The 22,118-nt window shown below is 34.5% G+C and overlaps 1 protein-coding gene and 1 pseudogene across 1 annotated transcript; both read left to right on the top strand.

Annotated features, from left to right (window-relative positions):
* Nucleotides 1–4,046: 4,046 nt before the first annotated feature.
* On the top strand, nt 4,047–5,029 carry LOC114720386 (uncharacterized). Its single transcript, XM_028906034.1, has one exon. The coding sequence runs from the start codon at nt 4,111–4,113 to the stop codon at nt 4,903–4,905; it is 795 nt and encodes a 264-aa protein (XP_028761867.1). The 5' UTR covers nt 4,047–4,110; the 3' UTR covers nt 4,906–5,029.
* A 5,687-nt stretch (nt 5,030–10,716) lies between these two features.
* Nucleotides 10,717–21,804, top strand: LOC114720383 (inorganic pyrophosphatase TTM2-like; annotated as a pseudogene).
* The last annotated feature ends 314 nt before the right edge of the window (nt 21,805–22,118 follow it).

Here is a 22,118-nt window from a genome sequence, read left to right as displayed (position 1 = left end):
CTGGTTCATTTTAGTGGGGTAGCTTGATTGATAATCAGCCGGATACAATCCCCTCTCGGTTATTGTGCCGTTATCAATTATCAAAATGAAATTTGCAGAATTCACGGTGACTAATGATCTTAGGGCTCGCTATGGATGGGTCCCAAGACTTATCTACATGTAAGTCTCATTAATTAGTAAAAAGATTGATAATATTTGATCCTCATGTCTACATGAATTTTCGTTTTTGTCTTAAGTTTTAAACTATATGTTTTAATTTTTCAATAGGTAAAATGATACAAGTTTTTGTTAAATTATGTGAAGTAATATTTTAAAATATTTTAAATGAAAAGAAAATTAAACATTTAGAATTAAAAATTATAATATTAATTTTTTGTAAAAGTATATTTTGAAAGTATGTAGGACTTTATTGCAATTGATTTTTGCTATGAAAGGACATAGATTCCTTGACCTCCCCTCTTTTATTGATGTTGAAAGGGCCGGCGGCCGTTAATGGGTCAGGGGCCAGCGGTGACCGATTTGAAATGATTTTGTTTAAAAAAATATTAATACTTTAACTTTTATTAGTTAAATATCACATAGGGAAAAAGACAGAAAAATGCACCTCCAACTCCAAAAGCCGAGAAACGTCCGCCCAATTCCATAAATCCCATTTTGGTACCATGAGACCAAATTGGGATTATTATGTAAAAGGAAAAGACCACATTGCCCTTCATTTTAAATATTATTTTTAAAATATCACAGCCCCTACTGGTCGGCCGGTCACCGGAGCTCCGGCAACGGCGGTCACCGGAGCTCCGGCGACCAGCCGACAATTGGTCACCGGAGCTCCGGCGGTCGGATTTTTTTTTTTGAAAATTTTTACAACTTCAATATAACGGTTAACAACTTTTGTAATGCTATTCACAACTTCAGTATAGCAATTAACAACAGCTTTTCTGGAAAATTCAACAAACTCCGGCGACCGGAAACAATTATTTTGAAAATTTTTACAACTTCAATATAACCGTTAACAACTTTTGTAATGCCATTCACAACTTCAATATAGCAATTAACAACAGCTTTTCTGGGAAATTCAACAAACTCCGGCGACCGGAAATAATTTTTTTGAAAATTTTTACAACTTCAGTATAGCGGTTAACAACTTTTGTAACCCTATTAATAACTTCAGTATAGCGGTTAACAACAACAAACTCAAGCGACCGGAAACAATTTTTTTGAAAATTTTTACAATTTCAATATAACGGTTAACAACTTTTATAAGCTTATGAACAACTTCAGTATAGCGGTTAACAACAGGTTTTTGAGTTTGTTAAAGGCATTACTGAAGTTATAAAAATATCACTTTTTGAATTTAAAAACTTGTTATTAACTGTTATATCAAAGTTGTTAACCGTTATATTAGAGTTGTAAAAATTTTCAAAAAAACGTAATTGCGAACGTTATACTGAAGTTGAAAATTTTTACAACTCCAATATAACCGTTAACAACTTTTGTAATGCCATTCACAACTTCAATATAGCAATTAACAACAGCTTTTCTGGGAAATTCAACAAACTCCGGCGACAGGAAACAATTTTTTTGAAAATTTTTACAACTTCAGTATAGCGGTTAACAACTTTTGTAACCCTATTAACAACTTCAGTATAGCGGTTAACAACAGGTTTTTGAGTTTGTTAAAGGCATTACTGAAGTTATAAAAATGTCACTTTTTGAATTTAAAAACTTGTTGTTAACTGCTATATCAAAGTTGTTAACCGTTATATTGGAGTTGTAAAAATTTTCAAAAAAACGTAATTGTGAACGTTATACTGAAGTTGAAAATTTTTACAACTCCAATATAACCGTTAACAACTTTTGTAATGTTATTCACAACTTCAATATAGCAATTAACAACAGTTTTTATGGGAAATTCAACAAACTCCGGCGACCGGAAACAATTTTTTTGAAATTTTTTACAACTTCAGTATAGCGGTTAACAACTTTTGTAACCCTATTAACAACTTCAATATAGCGGTTAACAACAGGTTTTTTTCAACCGCTATACTGAAGTTATTAACCGCTATACTGAAGTTGTTAATAGGGTTACAAAAGTTGTTAACCGCTATACTGAAGTTGTAAAAATTTTCAAAAAAATTGTTTCCGGTCGCCGGAGTTTGTTGAATTTCCCAGAAAAGCTGTTGTTAATTGCTATATTGAAGTTGTGAATGGCATTACAAAAGTTGTTAACGGTTATATTGAAGTTGTAAAAATTTTCAAAAAAATTGTTTCCGGACACCGGAGTTTGTTGAATTTCCCAAAAAAGCTGTTGTTAATTGCTATATTGAAGTTGTGAATGGCATTACAAAAGTTGTTAACGGTTATATTGGAGTTGTAAAAATTTTCAAAATAATTGTTTTCCGGTCGCCGGAGTTTGTTGAATTTTCCAGAAAAGCTGTTGTTAATTGCTATATTGAAGTTGTGAATAGCATTACAAAAGTTGTTAACCATTATATTGAAGTTGTAAAAATTTTCAAAAAAAAAAATTCCAACCGCCGGAGCTCCGGTGACCAATTGTCGGCTGGTCACCGGAGCTCCGGTGACCGCCGCTGCCGGAGGTCCGGTGACCGACCGGCCATTAGGGGCTGTGATATTTTAAAAATAATATTTAAAATGAAGGGCAATGTGGTCTTTTCCTTTCACATAATAATCCCAATTTGGTCTCATGGTACCAAAATGGGATTTGTGGAATTGAGCGGACGTTTCTGGGCTTTTGGAGTTGGAGGTGCATTTTTCTGTCTTTTTCCCTATCACATATTTACAATAAAAAATTTTTAAGAATTACAAGATAATTTTCTTACATTTATAATTCAACGTCTTAACATATTAAAACTTTAATATTTACAAATAAAATTTAAACTTCTTAAGTTTTTAAATAAATATCTAAATTTAAATTTTAATATTTTAAAGTTGATTTCTTAGATTTACAATCTAATCCTCTATGAAATTTTAGCACAATTTATTTTACTTCACAATTTCTTTAAAAAAAAAAAAAGATGCAATTCGTGTGAATGCAGGTCCTAATATATATACACACATGCGGGCCAAAAATATATACAGTTGATCAATAAAGGTATTTAAAAATGAAAAAAAGGAAAAAAGGGACTAACGGTGCATGACTTGAGATGAGACCAAGTTTTTTGTCGTCTTTCGTTTATTTTTTGGCAGACCAATGAAATCTAGGGTTGAATAAATGCGCCCAATCAACCAATGTATATAGCTGAATTAGTAGCCAACTAGACTCAGTCAATGAGCCTGTATGACTTCTGACTAACTTGCTGACCGATCATGCCGACTTAGTCATTAGAGCATTGAAGATAACTGTGAGTTTCAGTTAAGCGGACAAATTGGCAGGACAACGGACTTAACTGTGAGAAAGGATCAGCACACGAAATTTCAGAGAAAATTCACAATTGTCCTTTACTCCATAAACCATGAAATTTAACAAAAATAACATATTATATCTTGTCTTTAATATAAGAATATAATTGACATTTAATTTATTCTTAAATATAAAATTTTTATCTATTTTATTTTTCATATTTATCTATTTTTTAAAAGTAGTTCTTATAGTATTTGTACTCGTTAAATATTCTGTCAAATGATAGTTTTAACTAATACATATAATTTGTAAGGGTATTTTGTGAATAACATCTATTTATTATAAATAACTTGCTTAACAATTTTTTTTAATCTCTTTAAATTAGTCAATTAACTCTTATATTAAAAATCATAAAATATAAAAAAAAAATAGGAGCATGAAAATATAAGGACCGCAACCCTCCAAATTATTCTAGGGAACGATTTAATAAAGCATAGGGAGTGAAGTGAAAATGAGGGTCAACCATATGGACTAATAAGCAAAATAATTTCCTTCATCCGTTCTAATACGACCCAGCCCGGATGCATTGGGCCGACCCAACTTGAACCACAAGCAAAAGAGCTTTTTCAATTCAACTTTTCTTTTTCTTATTACTTCTGAAAAAGCCATCGAGTTCTCGTTTCGTTTGGTTGCCCTTGATCTGCTGCTGCGAGCTGAGCTACTGCGGAAGAAGAAGAAAGATCAGAAAAATGGAAGATGTTATTACAGAAGCTCCTCCTCCTTCCAGATTCTCCGAAGAAGACCTCAGCAATTTCACTTCTCCATCCCCACCCATTCCTTCTCCATTTCTCTTGTTCTCTGACCGTCACCTTCAATCCCTCCAACCTTCCCTCCTCATCATTCTTCTTTCTTCCCCTTCCCTCTATCTCTTCCACTCTCTCCCCCATAAAACCTTAATTGGATCCCTCATCCTCCCTGAGATCCCTCTCTCCGGCAAGTCTATCGAACCCTCTCTCACCGACGCCACCTGCAACATCTACTCCCTCGATTCTCACGATGCTGTTGTTGTATCCGTTCAGTGTGCTGTCTCCCCCGAGCGGTCTCATTCTGTGGCGAAGCTTCTGATTGGTGATCGAATTGCGCCTAAAAGGGTTGTCATTTTGGATTCAATTCGGATCCAGAATTTTCGCAGTCGGTTGTCGTCGGACGAGGCGTTTGCCTTCAAGCTGGAGACTTCGGCGGAGAGGAAAAGTGGGGTTGATGAGAAATTGTTGAAGGGTCTGGAGTATTATCCTTCTGGGAGCGTCGTCGATGGGTTAAGTGCTGCACTTCTGGGGCGATGCCAGATTCTGAATATCAGAGGAGTTTTATGCGTTTCTTGGCCTGAATTTGATGCTTCTGTGGTGTCTCTGGTGAAGGGTTTAGTGCAAAGAGATGTCTTACCGGGCTTGGACCTAAGTTTGAGCCATGAAAAAGGTGATGAACTTCCTGTTAAGTTTGGTCGGAGTAAGGACCATCTTTCTCAATTTGATTTGTACACTTGATGTATTAATCAACTATGACATTATGCTAGGCTGTTTTCTTCTTCAATTCTGAAATATATAGTTTGCTCATGCAAGACTTCGAACAAGAATGTCTATGGTTTTAACGTTTACTGATTTTAGATCATGATGTCTTGGTTTTCTAGTTGATGGCTATAATTAGCTTGCTCATTGAGTTCGAGTACAATTACAAAAAGAAGCTCGGAAATGGCAGGATTTAATTATGAGGAGAGCTGAAATTAAAATTCATATACAAGGTTTGTGTAAGTTTTGAGAGTAAGAGATGCAAAACAGCTATATAACATCATACCTAGAGAAAAATTGAAATCTTGGGTTACCCTGAGAGCTCCCTCTTCTGTATGTACCATAACGACAAGTCATATCTCATCAGGTGTAGGATTGCTATACGGATTGCACTGTGTCGTTATCTTGGATTATATCATTCACCAAAAAGCTCAGCTAAAAAGAGTCTTCTGGCTAAATTATACTCTTCTGATCCTTAATATAAGGCCTATTTAACTAATTTGATTAGATTAAGAAAGTTAGGTAAATTAGTTAATTATAAGAAAAGTGACACATTTTTCCTAAAACACCATAATCATCTCTCTGAATACCCTTCTCCTTCTTCTACTTAATTATGGTTGAGGGAGTGTTCACAGGGGTAATTTAGAGAAAATTGAAAAATATGAGAAATGGGTCTTATATTTAGGACCAAAATCAACTCAAGAATTGGGTCCTATATTAAGGACCGGAGGAGTATATCATTTACCAAAAGCCTCAGCTAAAACGAGTCTTATGGTTAAATTAGTTTCACCGTCTATCCCTGTTAAATCATGCATTTTAATCGGTGGTTTCTAGATCAATCAACGCAAGTCACAAAGATAATAAATTTCACATTTGCGGTAACTTCCGGTATTACTTCTTCTTATCTGCATTTACAAGGGATTGATATCCCTTGATGCGTGATGTATCAGAGGTCCCTATCATGTGGATCCTGAAAGCTTCCTTGATGTTTGACATACCCTGCAAGGGGTTTAGTTAATGTGTTACTTCTTGTGGTTCTTTGCTTGTGAAGTCTGGCAGTTAACCAGTGACAGAACTTTTGGCCTCAATACACATGTGGATTGAATCTGTTTGTTGAGTCTTTTTTTCTCTCGTGTTGTAAGAAATGCATTTTTCTCAGACCAAATTTTGCGTCCATGATTGAAGCTGCTTCTCTTTTTCGAAAGATGCTTCTCGAGCGGTGGAAGCCAGTGCTGATTGAAATATAGCTTCTGCTTGGTTTGAATTGAGAGAGATCGTATGTGTCTTGATAAAGAATATTCACATCCCCACGTTGATTCAGCAGATATTCATCACTGAAAAATCAATGATTTGTAGTCCAAAAATAAAAAAATCGATGATTTTTTTTTTTGGGAAAGAAACTGAATTCAAGATATTAATTACAAAATACTCTAAATCAAAACGAAGGCTAACAGCTTCAGATTAAGATAACCCTCTCATCATCCCCCATCTCTCTTTAGACATGGTGGTTGATCAAAGATTTATAGCTTCCTAACATCTCATGGGCCAGTTAATTTTCCCCTCGACTTCTTTGCTAGTCATCTATCACTGTCTAGGATTTCACTGGTAAACGAGCATGCTTGTTTTCTTGTGGAAATATGGACTTTAGCCTTGCCTAGAAAAACATAGAGGAGATATGAGGTGAACAAGGAATAAACAGAGAAAGAAGCGCGAAAGGGAGCGTAGAAGATGCATCCAGAAATAATAGTCAGATGAAGAAAAAATGCATTTGATTCAAAAGCCCGAGAGGATTAGGAGTGGAATTGACAGCTCCAATAGGCAGAACAATAGTGATGAGTCTTCTTTCATTAACTGGAGTCGGTGAAATAAATGGCATGATATCATTATACCCGATTAATGGGATAATTTTTCTTCAAAGAACAATTGAAAAAATCAATTTCATCCGAAAGCTTAATGATTTTTTGAAATCTATAAATTTGTGATTCTTAGTTGTAGTTAATGTGCTAAAAGGAAAATGACACAAAAAAAGAGATCATCCTCAACTTCAATGTTTTTTTTGAAAAAATATTACTATTTATCATAAATTTTAAATTAAATACAAAAAAGCATGTATTTAGATTTTTTTTTCTAGAATTATCTCTTTATATTTTTATTCATTTGTGTTGATTTTCAAATGGATATAAGCACCTAGTCTTTTGAAGAAAAAGAAAAAGAAAAAGAAGTTACATACAAGGTTTTGGTAACGTCAAGAGAAAAAAGGGTTAAAAGAAAAACGCTTGCCATGCCTATTATACCCTTTAACCATCATTCATTTTTAATTTATTAATTTAAATAGATTAAGGATGTTAGTTGTATTAGTTAATATGATATGTTTTTTTTAAAACACTCTAATTATTTTTTTAATTTCTTCCCTCCCTCTTCCACTTGATTAATATTGAGAAAATATCAATAGAATTAATTTTAAAAAAATAATAAACATGTAAAATAGATCTTACATAATATTAATTCTTATATATTAAGAACTAAAAAAAGTAATAATTCTTTTTTTTAAAATAATCAAAAGTATAAAAATTGATGGTATAAGTGTATAACCATCATATTATTGTACTAAGTTGGGCTTAAGCAGCAAGTTGCTGGTTCTCCTCATTTCTCCAACGGAATTGCATTGTTTTCAATGACAAATTGACAAGGATCTCTCTGTCTCGAAGTCGCAACCCTAATCCAAATTTTCAACTCCGTACGAAACCTATATTGAATATTTGAATTACTCCTTTTTCTTTTGGTTGGTGGGAGTGTGAGATGATCTCATCAATATAACTATAGAACAGATTCCTTCAAGTGGATTAATAGAATTTTTAAAAAAAAAAAAAAAGAAAAGAAAAGAAAAGAAAGAATAGATTCCTTCAAAGTCACAAATAGTGGTTATGGTTTTAGCTCCCATTGTCTTCTTTGAGATGATTGTTACTTGCCATAAAAAATAATGCCAAAAATCCCCCATGGCAAGATTTGTTGTCTAAAGCTACTTAAGAATTTAGATCATTTAACGGATGAGATACAATTCTTTTTTGTAAGTATTTTTTGTTTACGCGTAGTTAAATATATGTCGTGCGCAACTAAAAAAGGGTTTGCACATAAATAGATTTGCACCTAAGTTCTTAAATAAATTTTAGGTTCCTTTGGCAATAAAATCCATAACAAATATTATAAAATTTCATAATTCTAAAATAATTATTGAATTCTTTGTCGTTGAATATGACAAAGTGAAGTTTAAGTAACAAGAGTCTTATTATTGATGTCAACGTAAGTGATAAAAAGGCTGTTTTAATTGTTACTTTCACTTGTCTTTTATATAAATTGTCTTCCTAAAAAATTTCATATTTGAAAATTATTTTAATTAATTATTAATACCAAAGCGTGTGGAGCATCAATTTCTAGTGAGGGGATAGGGAATTTATGTTTTGCAAATTTGCAGTCCTGCCTCCGGTTCTTAATATAAGATCTCGTTTGACTTTTATTTTGGTCTTAAATATAAGACTCTAATCTACTTTGTCTCTTATATTTATGTATTTTTTTTTCCAAAGTAGTCATTCTAATAATAGTAGCTCTAACTAATACACTTGATTAGCAAGAATATTTTAGAAAAGACAATACATATTTATTACAAATAACTAACTTAATTTCTTTTCTTAATCTCTTCAAATTAATCAACTAGTTTTTATAATTAGGATGAGAGGTAGTATTTATTAGGGACGAAGATGAAAATCAAAATAATTTCTAAACAATTGCGCCTGCTGGGTCCCAATTATTATATGTGAAAAATGTTCGCTCTTGTTAAAAAAAAATTGAGTCATATTGAAAATGGAGAATGTTATTTTTTTATTATTAAAAAATTCTATGGAAAAAAAATCGCCAACTTTAATACTTTTGACTTGTGAGTTGTGACTCGTTCAATTCTTTCCTAAGTTGATCTTCCAGTTTCCAACTTCCACCTCACGTCATTTACTCAGGTCAAATTTTTTTTTTAAAAAAGTATTAATTCTATTGTGAGTTCTTCTAATTTGGTTAAACTTTATTTTTGGTCTTTGTAGTTTTAAAATGGTTGGTTTTAGTCCCTATAATTTTACAAAATTTTTTGTCTAAATTTAACAAATAATCCATATACTGTTTATAAATTTTGGTTTTAGTTCCTATACAGCTATACTTAAACTCATATCAAAATTCTCACGAAACTATAAAGATTAAAGCCGATAATTTGAAATTATAGGGGCAAAACTAAAATTAAATGAATCAAACTGTAAGAAAAATGATATTAACCAAAAACAAAAAATAAAAACTCTCACGTCATTGCTACTGGAGCAAGAGTGAATTCATTATTTTACACTTGGATATAGAAATTAATTTTTCAATGCAAAATCAATTCTAAAAAGTAAAGATAAATGCCAAGTTTATTTTTATTGGTGCTGAATAATTTTAATTAAAGAAAACTTTTAATAATTGAAATATAGGTGTCACGTGCGTATGGATAAATTTTCATCGTGGTCATGATGAAGAAGATGATCGAGTCCAATAAAGATTCTCATAGATTATTCGCCCGATTATTTTATACACTTAAAATTAAACTTTTAATCATTGAAAGCTTGTCTTAAAAATATCATCTCAATTGATAGGCTGACACTATATATAAAAAAAAAGGAGAAAGCCATCAGGTCTTGAATTTTTTCAAAGCCAAAAAAAAAAAACCAGGTGAATTGTGTTTTGATTTTTGAAAGCTCAATAACACCGCCATATACCTCAAAGCTTGCTTATGAATATCTCAATAATATTGTGAGCAACCAATCTTAAAATTTTTATTGAGAAAAGTGTCTACTGACACAATAAAATTATCTTTAGTAAACAAAAGAATTCGTAATTAAAAAAATAAATATCTCAATGACAAAATAAAATTCGAACCTATGTTTATGGATATGAATTGTTAGGCTCTCAATTTTTGGAACTTTTTTACCCCCTTTAACTAATTAGAATTTAATCCTCAAAATTTAGGTTGATCACATTAGTGAGAGTTGCAATAAGGTCCCAAAAAATATATTAAAAAAAACGTTTCATAATAATTGAGCAGTTTGTAATAATAAGTTTCAGAACTAAAAATGATAACGAGTTTCAACTGCTTGCTTACCAATAAAACTTTTTAATAATTGTCTTTCTTCTTTATAATTTTATAGTAATTCTAAGATGACATCAAGCACCTATATTTATTTTAGGTGAGATTGAGAACTCCGCTTGCAAATTCCTTTCACAAGTAGAAAGATGAAAAAAAAAACGATAAAAAAAACACTAAGTTTTATTTTTAATACAATAAAAGATTTAAATTTTAATATAATATTTGGTCTTTATATTTTGCCTAATTTCAGTTTTAATTCATATAGTTTCAAACTATACATTTTGATTTCTCAATACAAAGAAAGTTCGGGTTTTTTTTTTCAAATATATGGGTTAACATCTTAAATGAAGAAAAATTTAAAAGACTAAAATCTATAATTTAAAATTATAAGAATCAAAACTAAAATAAAAATAAATTAGAAGAATAAAAAATTTATATTAACCTGAAAATTTATTAATGAACGGGAACGAAAATTTCGCCGGTGAATTGACTTCTAATGAACAAAAGTTACATAAATATGCGCACACATACCAGCTTGACTTGCGCAGTTCGGAAGTGGGTTCTTTTTGTCTCCATATATTGTTATCTAGATCGTTTTATTGATTCTGTAAAAATATTTTGTTCGTCAAAAAATCCAGGAAAATCACATTCCGTTCTTTTAGCGGCAAGGTTGCGAGGGTGTTACAGAGAGAATAATTTGAATGCACAGCTTGCAGAACCGACCTTGAGGGGATTCCCAGCTTGCTCTGGCTGTTGTTGCTGAACTCAGTCCTTGAGACAGACATACAGCCTCGGTGAGTGTTTTGATCATTACGAACGTGTGAAGTGCGTGAGCTCTGATTCACATTCTCTTCTGGGTATCATTTTTTCTGTTAAAGATTGTATTGTTTCCTGTCTTATGAATACATAATTGTTCCTGTTGCGACGTTTTGCTTGGCCATCACTGTTTTGGACCAAGAAAGACCCCTAGAACAGAGTTTCTAAGGTCCTTCTTCCTTGGTTAAGCATGGCTGCTGTTGCTTTTGAACTATGGCTTTGCTCTGATTTTGTTATGACATCATCTGGATGATCCTTCCCGCGCTCTTGTGGTAGCTTGGCCAATTATTTATTTATTTATGTTGGATAAAAATGCTGACTGTTTCGTTTTTTGGGTGTGCATTCAAGATGAGGTTATATGTGGTGCTTTAAATGAGATCAATTAATGGAATCCAAAAAGCTAGTAGCTGAGTAAGTTTGGAGAAAATTATGTATCCGTGATTATTAGAGTCCGCTATTCTTATGCACCTTCTAAAAACGATTTTTCAGTTTTACCAAAAAGATTCCGGTTTTGGTCTGCTTGCTTTTCCATGAGCGCTCCTTATTAACTCTTGCTTATTTATTTTTGTCGCGGCACAAGTTGATTCCGCATGGGGTCATTTAATTGAACATTGGGCATGTTTTTCTTTATGGCTTGTAATGCTTTCAGTTCCGGGATGACTTATCATGTCAAATGAGTTTGTTATGACATCTCGATATGATTGTTGTCTATAAAGTTATCTTTTTACGTACAATACGGATATGCATTTATGCCTCTTATAGCCAAAGGTCCTAAGGATGGAACCCGCGGCATCATTTTTGTCTTCTGGCTCTGTTAATCATTACGCAAGCAATTTTTCACTTCTCACCTATTGTGGTTAGACTTTGTATGCAGCATTTATACTTTCTCCCTCTAAGCTATTTTCCTGTTGTTGTTTTATTCTTATTTTATAGTTTTATTGCTGGAGTAGGACTGCAGAAATCCTAAGAATACTGCTAAGAAGTAATGATATAAATTCAGATGTTTTTCAAAAATGAGCGAATGAGGTTTATGTTCTTCGTTTTGTTTTTGTTTTTTTAAATTTATGTTTCACATTTCAATTAATATTTCAACTGGCAGTTCCATTGATATGATTGCTAATTTTCAATAGAGTACTCCAAAGCTAGGGTTTGCATGGGGCATTAGGGATTGAAAGTGAAAAGATCCTCATTTTGTGATTAAAAAAAAATGTTTGAAAACATTTTGGTGTGATTAGGAGCTGCTATTGCAGGATCTTACCTTGTATATTTATGCATGACCTCCAAGTATAGATATTGGTTCACAGACTCACTGGTTTATTTTGTGGTTGATTTCTTTATCGTTGGAAAGAAGTCTGGGCTTATTCAATGGCACAAGATACTTCTGCTGTTGATTCACATCACAGGCGGCCTGGGCTATTGAAAGATCAAGTTTTCTTGGTTAAAAGGAAAGACTCTGATCGCTATGAGATTGCTCCAATCCAAGATCAACTATCATTTGAGAAGGGTTTTTTTTGTAGTAATCCGCGCATGCCAGTTGTTGTCCCAAAATAATGATGGAATAATATTGGTAGGATTGGCTGGTCCTTCAGGCGCTGGGAAGACTGTATTCACTGACAAAATAGTCAGTTTCATGCCCAGCATTGCAGTCATTTCGATGGACAATTACAATGATTCTAGTCGAATTATTGATGGAAATTTTGATGGTAATTAAGGCATTTATCTTTTCCTTTTTGATGCCTTCTGCGTACTATCTACAGTGCCTTTAACAGAATGCTGGTTGCATGGAATGACTGAATCTATAGTGCTCCTCTGATGATGATGCAATAAGTTATTTTGCCTTCTGAACAATGACACACACACACACACACACACACACACATTCTGGTAAACATTAGTGACTTTGCTATACAGTTGAGTGGTAATATTTGGAACTTCTGCAGTTTAAATACATATGTTAAAGCTGATAAAACTTGGATATGATGATTTCTTGTGTTTCTGCCATAACATCTTCATTGTCATGTTTATTCCTTAATGTACTGCCATTTGCAAAGTCAGCTTTCAGAAAATCAACATTTTTGTACTCTTCCCAGATTTCAAACTAACAATAATTCCTCTTGGATGAAGGCAAGTTTGAATACCCTGAGAAAAAAGTAAAAGCGGAAAGGTTGTGGAGAGGACTAAACTGTTTGGAAATGAAAAAAGGTGTTCTGAAGGGGAAGTTTTGTCCTAAGATCTGAATTTAAATATTATTATGGCAATGAATGATGAGGCACAGAACTTAGCTTCATTTTTTCAGCATATGAAGTGATATTACTCACATCGAGCTTCATTTTTTCAGCATATGAACTGATATTACTCACATCGCATTTTCTTTGTCTCTCCTGTTTCTTTCCCCAGGCCTTACTTTTACTTGAAGGACATTTGAGGCCCTTTATCATGCCTCTCTTTTTAGATTTCTATGCCGTATTTGGTGTCTAAACTTCGCTAAAATGCTGGAATTAGTATCTTAAGGGTCAGCTGTCTGGCCTGATCTAGTCAGAGCTGAGATAGTCCAAGGAGAAGTTATTACTAGGGTTAATAGTTTAGTTGGAATGCAGGATACATGGAATGTCAAGGATGGATGTGATAAGAAAATTGTTATTGTAAAAGATTTCATGTTGGATGGCATCAAATTAATTTAGAACAAATGAGATTTTTACATTAGTAGTAAAGTCTTTTTGGTTGATATAAGTAGAGCGAAGTAGACCTTTTTATGAGCTCATTTCTGAAAATAAAAATGACTTTAACTTCTACGGATAATTTAGCAACTATACTTCATTGGTTATTTAATGGGAAGTTGAATCGTTTATGAAGAACAGTTCAATATCGTGAGATCAGGATGAATAAGATAATTTATATACACACCTATTATCGCACATTTGATGTATGGATCAACCTGATTTTTGAATTGTCATATTTATTTTTTTACGGTCTTACTTTCATTAGTGCTTACTTTGATATTTAGAAATTGGTTAACAATTTGAAGTCAGGACAATAATCTCTGCATGTTTTTGTCACTTCTATTATCTCTTTGAGCAGATCCACGCTTGACGGACTATGACACATTGCTTCAGAATCTTCAAGATTTAAAGGCTGGAAAGTCAGCTCAGGTTCCAATCTATGATTTCAAGTCCAGTTCTCGTATAGGATACAGGTAAGTTCCCAGCCATCTTGTATGTCAGCGCACTTTAAAATATGTTTCTTTGAATTGAGAAAACTCCTGAGATACAAGTCAGGGATCATTTTTTCTGAAGGCAAAAAAAACAACAAGAAGAAGCTTTATTCCATTACATGGCATCGGCTACCCAATGCTATTGTGTTCTATTGACAACCAAATCTTTAGGTAGGTTATTAACCAAAAGGCTCCATTCAATGATATCATTGAGTGTTCTCCTCAACCTTCCTCTACCCTTTTTAAAAAGACTCCAAATTGTTTGATCTACCTTTCTCACTAGCACAATGCATGAGCGTGCATGGGTACCATGTTGTGATGAAAATATCAAGTTTATATCAAAGTTAACTCAAAATTGGCTTCAATTGAGTTGGCATATTAAGTTACTCTATTTTGGACTGAATGCCTTCAGCTTAACTGTTATGAAGAATCTAGGCAAACAGATTACCCAGTAAAGTTTCAGGAGAAAGATTCAACAGCACCTCTTTTAACTCCACTGTAAGAAAGGGATTTGATTACGCAGTGTTATCCTTATAAGAGAAGCTTAACTGATTCACTCCTCAAAGCAATAGCTAATCAACCAACAACGAGAAACAACTAACTACTTAGTTCTAACAACACGTAACAATTATTCCCCCTCTACAAAATTTTTTTACCTCAAGGATTATTATTATTCAGTTATTCTTCATTATTATTGCTTTTGGGTAATGATCTGATCGTCTCAAGTAGCATCTTCTGAGCTAGCATTTTCCCTTGCAACAGAACTTGAGTGACTGTCATGTAAGCTCTCTTAGCACCTTCATATACCTTGATAACAGGACAGTCGAAGTCCCAAGCTCCCGAATTGTGATCTTAGAGGGTATCTATGCTTTGAGTGAGAAGTTGCGACCACTACTGGACCTTCGTATATCTGTTACAGGTGGAATTCATTTTGACCTTGTCAAACGAGTTATACGTGACATTCAACGTGCTGGTCAACAACCTGCAGAAATCATTCATCAAATATCTGAGACGGTTTATTCCCTTTCTATTTCCATTTACTTTTTGGAAAGTTTTTATGTTTCCAGAAATTTTGAAATCCATTGGTTTGCAGGTATTTCCAATGTACAAGGTCTTTATTGAGCAAGATCTGCAGACAGCACATATCAAAATAACCAACAAGTTCAATCCATTTACTGGGTTCCGGAGTCCTACTTACATATTGAAAGTTAGTGCCTTGATATACATTATTTTATATTCCAATTTTCATTAAGGATAAAAAATAGTAGAAAGTCTTGTGATTTCTGATGCTTATGTCTGATACTGATGCTATAATAAGGATAAAATAATGATCAGTTGTGCTATTCATTGCAGTCAGCAAGGGATGTGACAGTTGAACAAATTAAAGGTGTTTTCTTTGAAGATTTTAAGGAAGCAAATGAGCAGATTTATGACATATATCTTCTACCACCGGGTGAAGATCCAGAAACTTGCCAATCTTATTTAAGGATGCGGAATAAGGAGGGGAAGTACTGTCTAATGTTTGAGGTTTGCTTTAAGTTTAGTTTCCATGTGCTTGTTCGAACTCCAGAAGGTCTTTTAATCTAGACCTTTTGCTGTGTACTTAAGATGGAATAACATATTTACTTTCAATTATAAGGTTCTGAAATGCTGTCTAATGTTCGTGGTTGGCATTTTCAATTTGAGTTCCTTGTTCTTATTTTAATTCCCAAAGCTGTTTGCTCTGGGCATTCAGTTGTGATTATCATGTGATGCATAGGAAAGGAGTCTTGTGAACTTGTCTGCAAGATATGAAGCATGGATGCCTAGAAAAAGACTTTGCTGTCCACATTGTTTTTGTCATTGTCCATTCATCTTATGCCCCATTTGGTCTGTGGAAGAGATTTTGATGGAGGTAGAAATGCTAGTGGAAGTGGGTTAAAAGTTTGATTGGCATACCCATACAACAACAACAACAACAACAAGCCTTATCCCACTAGGTGGGGTCGGCTACATGAATCACACGACGCCATCGTGCTCTGTCAACAACCCAATCCTTAGATATGTTGTTGATTAGGAGGTCTCGTTCAATGACCTCATTCAGCGTTCTTCTCGGTCTTCCCCTGCCTCTTTTTATGGGACTCCATCTTGTTTGATCCACCCTCCTCACCGGGGCCTCCAAAGGCCTTCTCTGCACATGTCCAAACCATCTTAAGCGATTTTCAACCATTTTCTCTTGGATAGGTGCCACACCGACTCTTGTCCTGATCTTTTCATTTCGAATCCTATCTTTTCTTGTATGACCACACATCCATCTCAACATCCTCATTTCTGCTACTCCGACTTTGTGCTCTTGTTTTCCCTTTATTGCCCAACATTCACTACCATACATCATAGCTGGTCTTATAGCAGTCCGATAAAATTTTCCTTTAAGTTTCTCAGGTACCTTCTTATCGCAAATAACTCCGGTAGCTTTCCTCCACTTTAACCAGCCAGATTGGCATACCCATAAAGCTCATAATTTCTAATCATTGTGTCGATTCATAATATCAAAAAGACCTATATGCCCTTGACTAAAAAAACCCTACTCACCCTCCCAAACAACCAAAGTGGTGTTGTTACCCACCGTAGCCACTGGCCACCACAGAAACAACCATAACCTTCCATTTTTGCGCAACTTTTGGTCATCAACAGGCATTGAGACATAGAGGTATCATTCATGTTGAATCTGGTTTCACATTACTAGAGAAGAAGAAAAGAGAAGGACGATGAGGACTTGATTGAATAGAGAAGATGACTTGAGCATGATAGCGAGGGAGAAGACGAAATTGGAGATGAGAAGATGAGATCTAGTGGTGAGTGATGAGTGGTGGAGGGAGGAAGGAGATGAGATCTAGTGGTGAGCAAGAAGCCATGGAGGAAGGGATGATATGAAATCTAGTGGTGAGCGAGGAGCCATGGATGAAGGGAGGACTGGAGGAGATAGGATATGGTGGTGAGTGAGGAGCCATAAAGGAAGGGAGAAGATGATGTCTAGTGGTGAACAAGGAGCCATTGAGGAAGGGAGAAGATGAGATTGAAAGGAATGCTGGAGGGGAAGGCTGTGAGCATTGGAGGTGGACATCGAAGGGGGAGGATAGGTCATACAGGAGAGGGAGGCTATTTGAGGGAGAAGAGGAAGAAATATGGTTATAACTCTAATGGGAAAGATTGTCAATTGATAAAATAATTGAGAATACAGTGGTCATAAAATCTCAGTTCCATGAAACTCATCTAAGTTCCATTGGGGTACCCAAGGAAACCACTTGCCTCAAATTTGATGGAACCTACTTCTCTATGAACCCACTTCACACATGCCAGACACACAAAATAATGGGTTCCACTTCCAATTCCACTCCCCTCCCTTAAATTCACTACTACCAAATGGGGCATTAGGCTGCATGTAAGAAGGATGCTTTGTTTTCTTAAGCATGAGGTCTCGAGTTTGAGTTTGAGTCCATGTAAATGCAAAAAAAACACCTTTGGAAGAGCTACCCCTAACTGGCTCAACAATGTTTGAATCTGACCTAGCTAGATAGCCATATCAAAAAGAAGGATGCCTTGTTTTTACAGGGGAGGGAGATAAATCCAAGATGCACCCCTCTTATACGCTGGGTTTTTTTAGCAGCGACTTTCTTCTTGAGTAACCTGTTTAAAGTTCTTGGAAAGTTTTGGGAGTGCCCAAAGACCTAGAAGAAATTTCTGTGTTTCCCATATTTAAATGAGTATAGGAGGCCAAGAGCTCGTGTATGCTGTCCTCTTCATATTTGGTTGGAGAGGAATGATTGCATTTTTAAGGGGATCTATTTGCCCTTGCATATGCTATAAGATTAGGTCATGCTTACTGCCTTTGGTGTTCAGCTCATGGATTGTTAGGAAAGACACTGTCTCTGATAATGCAGAGTGGTTTGTCAGCTTTGTTATTTCTTTTTGCTGTTTTGTCTCTTTCTTTCATTCTATTTGGATCTCATTCTTTTATTTCTAATGACAATTCATTTTCCTATTTGAAGAAAATTAGAAAAACTAATTGATAGCTTATAACTTTTCAGGAATCGGTGACGGATAGTCCATTTGTCATTTCACCAAGAATAACTTTTGAGGTTAGTGTGCGGCTCCTTGGTGGCCTGATGGCCCTGGGATACACAATAGCTACCATTCTAAAAAGAAACAGCCATGTATTCTCTGATGATAGGGTGTCTGTGAAACTAGATTGGCTTGAGCAACTTAATCGACAATATGTTCAGGTACTGCTATAGCAAGTGTATCCTTCTATTTTATCACTGTTGAAAGCTTTCACTGGATTTCATATCTGTTGAAATCGCTAGGATTTGTCAGATATATTCCTTCAGTGCATTGCATTCTTTATGGGTTTTGTGTAATGCATTCTCTGATGAAATTTGTGGAAGCTAAGATAAAACCTTTCATTTTTATGCATTCCTGGACGTAAATGAGTATGTTTCTAATTGGTAATTAGCTTTGCAACACCATTTCATATTAAATTTCACAAATAGATCAAGCTGTTCGGGTTCCAGCATTTGAACTAAAGATAGAGAAATGTAAAATTGATATTCAAGAAATCTGAGAGTTCAAATACATTCTGTTCGTCTTCTGTTCCCCTTTCGTCATTGATGCTATGGCCTGGTTTTTAAAGAAGATGTTATCTGATAAATAAGTGTTAGTTTTAACTGTTGTTTATCCTGATAGTTCTTGGAAATATAAGGATAAAAAACATTACAGATGAATAGTTTATTTATCAGATAAGTAGAGGAAGACCTAGAGGGACACTCAAGGAAGTCATTGAATGGGATCTTTTGGTAGATGGTATATTTAAAGAATTCGATGTTGATATAATACATTGACATAATGCGATCCATGTAGTCAATCTCATATATAATGGGATGAGGCTTGGTGTTGTTGTTCTTGCATTATTTGGTTTGTAATTACTATTAGTCCTTCTGATATGTGAGTAGTGAAACAATGAACAGGTGCAAGGAAAAGATCGCTCAATTGTCAAATGCATTGCCCAGCAGCTCGGCATGGAGGGTTCCTATATAGCTCGTACGTACATTGAACAAATACAACTGGAAAAGATTGTAGATGAGGTTATGGTATGACATTTTCTCATCTGCTAATGTCGTGTTCCTTGTCAATGCTCTCTGTCTAACTATTCCACAGGCCCTTCCAGATGATTTAAAAACAAATCTTGGCCTTGATGAGGATATGGTGTCTAGCCCCAAAGAAGCACTTTCTAAAGCCTTTGCGGATAGGATTCCTGCAAAAAAAACGCACATGAGGTGGAAATTTCTGTACTTTTTATTTATTTTCTGAGATCAAAACATTATTGACACTGGCATGAATAATGCACTCATGTTCTTGTAATTTAATAAGCAGGTAAGTGGTTATACATGTCTATAATTTTAGGATGTAAGGTATTTTCATTAACCATGTTTGGTAACAAGTAACATAAGTTCAGAGAGTTCTGCTTGTAATGGTCATTATGGAAAATGGAAGTTATGTGATGCATCAATTGCATTACACTTCGTAGCCGTTGTGTTGTTTTTTTGGGAGAAGCACTTTCCTGTAGTTCAAGAGTTCCGCTTCTTGATTGAACTATGGTGGAAAAGATGTGTATTAGTGTTCAATAAAAATCTATATTAAATTTTGAAGTAAGAGGAAGGTGTATGGGAGTTCTGTTAAATTTGCTCGTAGAAAGGTGTCTATCTTATACTACGTGAAAGCAAGTATATTTTGGCCTTATCTAATAGATGGACTAATGACTAATGGACATCTTCAACAGTGGTATGTCCCATTCGTATACAAGCCAAAGGGACAAAAATCTACTCAAACATACTCGATATGGTGCCAGCAACAAAGGGTTCGGTGAAAGAAATCCAGATTCCTCCATAGCGCTAACAAATGAGGTAAATACATATAAAATAATTACTTCTGAACATGTTGCAGTTGATCTGAATTTTCACTTGTCTGTCTGTATATTATTCTATTTTTTTCTTGCATCACTCTCTTAATACATGGCATGGGGCCTTGACACAGCTTTCAGAACAAATTTCTTCCCTCAACGATAGAATGGATGAGTTTACAAGTCGTATTGAAGAGCTGAATTCCAAGTTAAATAAAAATTCTCCAAGCCAACAAACCGCCACACTCCAAGCTGAAGTCTGCAATGGTTCTGCTCCCACCTCTCACTTCATAACTCGTTTGGAAAGTGGTTCTCTAGCTGGATCTATTATGAAGTCCTCATCTTCATTGCAATTAGCTAAGGAGTCACCTTTAACGGATGAGGTATTCTTGCTGATTTTATATGATATTGTGGCCCTTAAAGATAATTTTCTGACACTGCATTTTCTTGTGAGATTAAAGTTAGATGGTTTCTCTTATGAATGAAACCAGAAAAATTTCTCATGAGGTAAAATGTGTCTAATTTGGGTGAAGCAATGCGATGCCTGACGGAACTATAAACTCAGTCGAGTAATAAAAGGAGTGGCCTATAATAAAGTGTTCTCCTATCCATTTATGCCTGATTAGGTAAATGAACTTAAAATGTAGCAACCTTCAGATGTTTCTGGTTGACATATAGATTAGTGGCTCTAACTGATTGTCCCTGAATGGGATTGTATCAGCTGTTACTGCAAGTTCAGATGTTTCTGGTTGACATATAGATTGGTGGCTCTAACTGATTGTCCCTGGATGGGATCGTATCAGCTGTTACTGCGAGTCCCTTTCTTTCAAATGCCCACCAGTTTTTTTCTAGTTTTTATTGCATAGAATTTGTTCTTGACTTTTTCTTTCAAAAAATTAAGTTATTCTCAGCTGTTAGAATGTGCTGGTGTGACGAAGATTCCTGTAATCACTTCATATTGGATGGAGCTTAAATAAAGTTCTCCAGATGGTTGCTATGGGATTCTCCAGTAAAATTACGCTTGCATATTGTACTATCAATCTCACACTGGCGACTCTTCAATGCAAGTTTCTTCATATCACCATGTCATACTTCTGTTGAACAACTCTAATGAATATGCTTTAAGTACCTTTAAGCCAGAGTCTGTCTCGAGACGACACGTTATGTTGTGTGTCATGTTCCTATGTCTTATCTCTAAATAATATACACACTTTTCAAGTTTATTATTTGATTTGGTGAGGCTACTGTTTGTTCTCAGATATTGGGTATTGCAAAAGGGCAGCGCCATATCATGCAGAAAGTAGACAACCTCAATAGCCTTCTCCTTGGAATTGGAAACATGGGAGCAAGGTCTCACCAAGCAAGAGCCAACAGGACAAGCATGGCTTCTTCTGCATCAGAATCTACTTCAGTCCGTGCCCTGCTTGCTATCACTTTTGGTTGTGTTGGGTTATTCATGGTGAAGGGCTTGATGTCTAGAACTTGATTCTTCTACACATTCTCAAGCTCCTGCTATTACTATTACTGCTATTATTACTAAGATATATATGGTTGTATGGCAAAATCTTCTGCTTGGTCAGAATGGTGAGGTTGAAGCATTGGTAGTACAAAGATGAGGATGGAAGGAGTATGAGCTTTGAGGGGACGATGAGGGTTTTATGTCCACTGGAAATTTTGTTGATTCCATGGGACTTTTCTAAATTTTAGTTTATAACATTCCCACTGTCTAATAGAAAAGAAAATAGAATTTTGTTTTACTTTAAATGATATGTTCTTGTGTGATTCTCCATTGCTGAAAATAACTTAGATCTTTTAGAGAGAGAAAATCTTTTCTATGTATAATGTGAAATACACACACACACATAGAGGTTTACTACTCATAGGATATGTCTAAAGTAAAAGTGGTAATTACATAAATAAAATAAAATTATGCATAAAATTAACTTTCTCCCTTTTTGTTCTCTCTTTTTTCTGTAAAATTTCATAGAGCTCTTGAATAAAGAAATAATAAATAAATAGTTATAATACCCTAATAATAATAAATAAAGATGTAATATTGTATATAATAGTTT

Source organism: Neltuma alba, unplaced genomic scaffold (assembly GCF_004799145.2).
Source record: "Neltuma alba isolate B1F8T4 unplaced genomic scaffold, ASM479914v2 tig00011981_pilon, whole genome shotgun sequence".
NCBI lineage: Eukaryota > Viridiplantae > Streptophyta > Magnoliopsida > Fabales > Fabaceae > Neltuma > Neltuma alba.
The sequence above is the reverse complement of the archived record's forward strand: the minus strand, read 5'-3'. Positions and strand labels throughout refer to the sequence as shown.